Source organism: Leucoraja erinacea, chromosome 15, assembly GCF_028641065.1.
Source record: "Leucoraja erinacea ecotype New England chromosome 15, Leri_hhj_1, whole genome shotgun sequence".
Lineage (NCBI taxonomy): Eukaryota > Metazoa > Chordata > Chondrichthyes > Rajiformes > Rajidae > Leucoraja > Leucoraja erinaceus.
Genome location: NC_073391.1, coordinates 36005259 through 36012330, shown reverse-complemented (window position 1 = coordinate 36012330; position 7072 = coordinate 36005259). Strand labels below are relative to the sequence as shown.

Genomic DNA, 7072 nt, shown 5'->3' with positions numbered 1-7072 from the left:
AAATACAGAAAATTACTAACAGAAAAATACTAATTTAAAACTGAAACACAAACATTTCATCTGCAGTTTAACAATTTAAGCTTTGAATTCCTGTTTCTGTTCTGCTTTTCTATCTCAAAACAGTGGTTGTTTTGTTTTCTCATGTATACCCGATTGGCCTCTAAATCACCCTATTTTCTTCATTCCATCCCATTCCTACCCTAGTTCGGGGACTGTCCTGATTAATTTTGCTGATTGTATGCCTCCTTGTCACTTTCCCCTCAGCTGATTGGGAACAATTTAATGCTTAATGTTTTATGTCATGTTGTCACTTGCGGGCGGAGCACCAAGGCAAATTCCTTGTATGTGAATACTTGGACAATAAACTTAATCATTCGTCCATTCAATTCTACATTTTCCTGAGTGCCGGCTGCTTTGATCTGACGTTTTCACACCTTACCCGTCCATAGTTCTAGTCTCGCTCTCTCTCCCCTGAAACTCAGTCTGAAGAAGGGTGGTCTCGACCTGAAACGTCCCCCTTTCCTTCACTCCAGAGATGGAGTGAGTCCCGTTGAGTTACTCCAGCATTTTGTGCCTAATATATGTCGGCGCCGGAGTCGGGACTGGTCAGAGCACCGCCTCCTGCTCCAGATTGATCGCTGCCAGCCGGGGCTTGTGCAGTCGGTGGCGGGATGGCGGCGCGACTGGTTGTGCGGAGCGGCTACGGCCTCGGGCGCCTGGCGGCTGCAGGACGACCGTCCACCAGGCTGCTGGTCAGATCCATGGCATCCACGGGTAAGACGAGAGCGGCGAATCGGCACCGGGTCTGCTGCTGCGGTTCGGTTCGGTTCGGCCCGACCCGGCGGCAGCGTCGTTTCCTGGTGACCTTGCCCGCGCCGGGGAAGGGCTGCTCGGGCCTTGCCGCGGCGGAGCTATCGCTGGACCCGCTTTCTGCTCCAGGCGCCCGAAACTGAAGGCCAAACCCGGGGCCAGTTCGGCAAGGTCACAGCTGCCTGTGCAGGCGGGAAGTCGGGGAACGATGCCTTGTGTGACCGATCAGCGGCCCCACTGTACGCGGTAACTGTATGGTCAAAGCTTTGCAGTAACATTGAACTGGGAAGACTTTGGAAAGTTGGGTCAAGAACTCTGCTAACGCTTGAAAATGCAAACTTTTGGCATTCACATTGACGGCGCATCTGCTTGCAGTATATTGTTTATTTGCCTCAGTAAAGATTTGCATTTTAATTACAACTTTAACTGAAGTCGATATAGGCCACGTTATTCCTGCTCTGGTTGAAGTAGTTAGTGGTCATATAACGCTTCCACACAACTGATTTTTGCTGGCAGGCTTTGACCTCTACTCTCATTGTAACATTCGCATATTAAAAAGGAAAGTCGCTGCTCAATATATAGCCTTCCGGCATGAGCATCATCAATAAGGTCTGCTGAGAGGAAACTAAAAGCTACCTTGTAGGAATGTTACCAAATTTTGATATTTTGAAAAACAAGCCTGTAATTTATCCCATCAGATAAAGCATAAAAATAACTTTAATTTGATACCTAATTCACTTTTATACCTTCAATATTTAAAAAAGTTATGGTCATTTTCATACACGGAAATTGGCATCTTGTTCCCTGTTGCTTTTCCATTAACTTAACACAAATGCTGTGATCGAGGACGGTCAATTGACATAAAAGCCCATAACTTTCTCAAAAAATAAGAGAACTGAAAGAAATTTCCAGTTATTAGATTGAAACAGTCTGAAACAAATATGATACATCTTACTTGGATGACATGAAATTAAAGCATATAATTAGTTACCTAATTGTAAATAATTACAAAATTAACCATTGTGACCGAAATAGTAATGAACACCCAGACTGCCTTAAAAATTCAAAAATGTGATATTCTCAAGATCAGAACTTTAATATTATTGTAACGTTAAAATATAGTAAATACCCAACAAAAACATCTAAACATCTATCCCATTCTTAAAAGGCTAAAGATATTTTTTTAAATAGCCAATAACACAAAATATAGATGTTAGATGTTCTTGACTGTGCAAAAAAAAAAAAAAATTTGATTCTCTTGAGAGTGTATTGTGATAGATCGGAATGTGGCTGCTGCCATGATTTAAGCCCTGCGATATCGGCAGGCAAGACACTGCCGATCTCAGGGCCTAATAATATATTTTGAATCATCAGAGTAAAATCAAACCACACCAAAAAGCAAGGTAAAATGTTAAATAAACAATATAACTTTTGTCCTGATGTGGAAGTCCTTTATGCTGATTTTGATCCGTGATGTTGAAGGCGTTAGAAGTCGTGTTTAACTTCAATCCAGCAATGCAATCGACCAGCAACTTTTAAAAAACGGAACAGCAGAACGAATTTTCTTTATCAATTTGTAAGTCCGAGCAAATACCTCCCCGACAAACAATACAAACCTGAATTTTAATCCCCCCCCCCCAGCCTCCGGAATCACAGGCAGTGGCAGATCCGGAGCACCGCTGAAGGTAGGTTTTGTAACAACGTTATAACTTGTTCCATGATTGTGGCAAAATTGTTCCTAGTGCCAATAGAAATTTGCATTGTTTTCATTGAAGTGTGGAGGCGGAGCTGAAATATAGCGGTTCATGTCTGCAAACCAGTCTTAAGAGTTTGTTTTGATTGGAAGTAATTTATTACGGCAAATTACCTCAGTTTCCCTCCTTTAGGTGTTCCAACAGATGAAGAACAGTCCACTGGCCTTGAACGAAAGACTTTGCAAGCGATGAAAAAAGGGATGGTATGTTTATTTGTTTTGGTTTCCAGTACTTTTAAAGGTTAAAAAAATCCAATGTTGTAATGTCAAGCATTTCAATTTATCAGGTGTTTTAAGAGAAAGAATAAGCCAGTTCGGTATTCCGAAAAATGCAAGGAATCATGGGATTTTTCAAAGGTCATTCGAGAATAAAAAAAAGTAAACGGGTGCCTGGTAGCGGTGAAAGTGGTGGTGTAACAGCGAGAGAGGGGGTAGATGCGAGTGGGAGACAGGGAGGGACGGTGAGAGATGGGGATAGAGAGGTTTCAGTTAGACAGACAACCACTATTAAAGCCATGGCTCGTTGCTTCTATGAGAGTCGAGAAAATGTCCTCAATCGAGAGAATGCAACTTCAGAACCCCCTCGTCTCAATCGCGCTGGAGATTTCCGCTGGCGCAAGGAACAAATGACCTAAAGTTTGCATTGAGTGAACTGAGTGTTCTTACTGTCCTCATCGTACACCGGAGTTTTGTGAGAGGTTGGATCCTGGGATCGAGGAGTCAGCGCCCAACAGGTGCGCGGCCCACGGTAGCTGATGTCTCTCTGCACGTCGCTGGAAGAATTGACACATCTAGAAACATAGAAAATAGGTGCAGGAGTAGGCCATTCGGCCCTTCGAGCCTGCACCTCCATTCGATATGATCATGGCTGATCATCCAACTCAGTATCCCATCCCTGCCTTCTCTCCATACCCCCTGATCCCTTTAGCCAGAAGGGTCACATCTAACTCCCTCTTAAATATAGCCAATGAACTGGCCTCAACTACCTTCTGCGGCAGAGAATTCCACAGATTCACCACTCTCTGTGTAAAAAATGATTTTCTCATCTCCCAGGTCGAGCGCTGCCTCCTCGATCCCGCTGCTCGGCAGGGGCCAACTAGGATTCCAGAGCATCGCCGATGCCTCGCAACAACTCCCGATCCCCCGCAGCCTGTCCGGATAATGTGACCGATGTTGGTTGGGCTGAAGCTGGGATCCAACCACTCACAAAATGCCAGGATATTAAGAACACTCAGTTCACTCAACGCAAACTTTAGGTCATTTGTTCCTTGCGCCCGTGGAAATCCCTGCTCCTATCCATTCCAACCACGGCACAAAAGTCTAATGTGTAGGAAGTCTGAAGGATGGTCGCCTATCCAGCGGTCCGCGGACGGGAATGTTGGCCCAGGCCTATAGGCAGTGCGGAGGGGAGGCGCTGGCCCCAGCTCGACTCTGCCTGTCCCACCGGCGGGACGGGCGGGGTTGAGCCGGAGTTGGTGCTTCTTCACAGCGCCGCCTGCGGGCCTGGACCGCTGCTGCGACGGGCCAGCGCCCTGCCGGCTCAGGGAGAGCCGACCTGGAGCCGGAGCCCCTCCCTCCGCAGCTCCCGCTGGCCCGAGACCACCCCCAGACAGGACACTTTGGAGGGGACGGGGACAGCCCAGCGGCGGCTGGATAGGGACGAGACACAGGTCTGCACCTATGCTTGAAAAAGCAACAACATAATTTGTGCAAAGCATGATCTGCCATTTGTGCAAAGCATAACAGAGATATGATACTGCTGTTTTTGCAATTTCAACTGAAAGCATAGAAAGTACCAAGTAGAACCTGTAGGAAGTTATTTTTTTAAATTTTATTTCCCCCAATGTTAATGATTGCATTTTTTTTTAACAGGATCCCTACAGTATTTTAAAACCTAAAGTGTACGCAGGTACTAAGGCGGATCCTCACATTGTTCCTTCAATCACTGAGAAGAGGCTTGTTGGCTGCATTTGTAAGTTGGAGATTTTATAGCTGGGATTCTGGAACTACAATAATATTACCCCAATGACTCAGTTTAGGATTTATTTTCTGCCTTGGTAATTTGTGAAATTGAATCCTACAAAATATACTCGGGATTGAATGTGCGAAGCTGTGTGATCCAGCTTCACAAGATGCAATGTTGCAAAAAGTCCCCTTTTTTTAGAGCATCTTCGAGGGTAAAACATGGATGTGCACAATTGGATGCCTTCCTTCCACAATTTGTATTTGTGCTGTCTACAGCCATTCATGCACAAACAGCTTTCAAACAAACAGTTGTCTCTTATAATGTGGCAGCTCCCTTCTCCTTTCATTGATTTTATTTTCCCTCTCTGGTCCTATCCCAAACTCTGATCCTCAACATAAGTCTGGAACTCACCTGTTGCCATCCTTTGTTTGTGCAGTCCACAAAGGTTATGATTTGTGTTGCATGTTTAGCAGTTAGAACAATGAGCATTGTGCACCAACTTTCCTATTGGCATTGCCATGAATAAAACACGAGTCTTCCATGAACTGCCTGTTTTAGTCCTTAAGGATTGTCATGAATGTCTAAGCAGTTATAATGTCAATTATCATCCGAGAGTTATGCTTGGGTTGGTACCAGGAGGTTCAGTGATAGTAAGAAGATCTAGAGGTATTGAGGGATGTAATAAATACAGTATTGACTCCATCTGAAGAACGATCACCGTTCATAGAACTAATATCAACATCCCACCTGGAACTATCTCCTCTAATCTCATGCTGTTTATAGATTTGTTCATCTAAAAATATATATGATTGCATGCTAAATGAATGCTGTAACAGTTGCTAGAGATGAGATTTATTTAGTATGTCTTAATTGCAGGTGAAGAGGACAACACATCAATAGTTTGGTTCTGGCTACATTCGGGAAACCCCCAGCGGTGTCCGTCCTGTGGATCACACTATAAACTGGAGCATCATGAGCTTCCTCATTAATCTTGTAATTGATCAGGTAGCTTGGGCTACCTTTTTTGTTGCAGAAGTCAATAATTTGCACTTTACAAAATAAATACTGCTAATTATTTGTGTCATTGAGTTATTATTTTGTTGAATACTGGGTGAACGGTGGAAGTGTGTGTTTAGTTTTTGGCAAAGTGGCATTACAGTTAGTCGCTTTGTTTATAGTCATACAGCGTATACAAATCAGGCCCTTTGGCCCAACTTGTTCATGCCGACTAACATGCTCCATCTAGGCCCGGCCCAGATCCTTTTGAACTTACCCTATCCATGTATATCTGTCTAAATGTATCACAAACATCATCTATCTATACATAACTAAACTCTGATCTTGTTATCTTCCGGTTTGGTGGTCTTTCTATTTGTGCAAAAACAGTTTGTGACAGCGCTACGATTTTTCGCCAGTCCACTTGCCTTCCTCCTGTGCTGCGAGTGTGCCAAGTTTTGTTCCGATCGGTTGAATGTCGTAAAAGTTAGCGAGTTTTAAAAATCTTAAAAACTGCGTGTGTGTAGATCGATCTCTTCTCCTGCCAGGCGGTGCCGTGCGGATTAGTCTCTTTACCCGACACTCGCCGGGACGGTCCGCCCTTTCCTGCGCCATCACATCTTTACTGGAGCTGAGGGTGGGCGGCGGAGGTTTCCAATCGAACTTTTGGAGGGACCCAAAGCAGCCCAGCCCCGCCCCCAAGCAGCACCTAGTGTGGGAGACCTGACCCGGCCCAGCGTGGCAAACCCAGCCCAGAGTCGGAGATGTTGCCAAACAGAAAGCGGAGACTCTGATCCCGGTGGAGAATGACCAGCGCCCGCTGTGAGTCCCCATCGCATCGCCAATTCCACCCACTACTCCTCTAGTCCCCCTCACTGGCTCCTCCCCACTCTTCCCATAGCTCCTCCCCCCACACTCACTGTCCCCACAACCCACCCCCCCCCACCACATCCATCCAACCAAGTCACTGGATCCCTCGTATCTTAATACCACTATGAGAGTTACTGTACTGATAGTTTGTCCAGCGAGGCTAGATGAGGAGCTGAGAAACAAAAAGGGGATGATCACCTTGTTGGAAGGTGAGGGCTCCCAAATAATCAACACGATTTGAATAACAAATATGCCAAGAAATTACAGGCAGCTGTGAGACTAACAAAGTTGTCATACCAAGAGATCTTAACTTTCCCAATGTAGACTGGGATAATCATAGTCAAGAGCTAAGACGAGCTGGAGATTGTCAAATGTGTTCAGGAAAGTTTCCTGATGCAATTCAGCGTGGCACGATGAAGCAGCGGCAGAGTTGTTGCATTACAGTGCCAAAGACCCGGGTTCGATCCCGACCTTGGTGGTGTCTGTATGGAGTTTGTACTTTCATCCCTGTGATTGTACTTTTCTCCACCTGCGCCCATATTCTAACATGCAAGTTTGTAGGTTAATGTTCTTCTGTAAATTGTCCCTGGTGTGTAGGATAGAACTAGTGTACATGTGATCGTTGGTCAGTGTGGATTTGGTGGGCCGAAGGGCCTGTTTCCACGTTATATCTCTAA

At 45.2% G+C, this 7072-nt stretch overlaps 1 protein-coding gene across 1 annotated transcript; it reads left to right on the top strand.

Annotated features, from left to right (window-relative positions):
- The first annotated feature begins 552 nt into the window (after positions 1-552).
- Positions 553-5604, top strand: LOC129704218 (cytochrome c oxidase subunit 5B, mitochondrial). The gene is given in 5 exon segments (XM_055647184.1): positions 553-774; positions 2697-2767; positions 4436-4535; positions 5406-5452; positions 5454-5604. Coding segments are annotated over 5 exon segments (459 nt in total). The 5' UTR covers positions 553-671; the 3' UTR covers positions 5592-5604.
- Positions 5605-7072: the final 1468 nt, after the last annotated feature.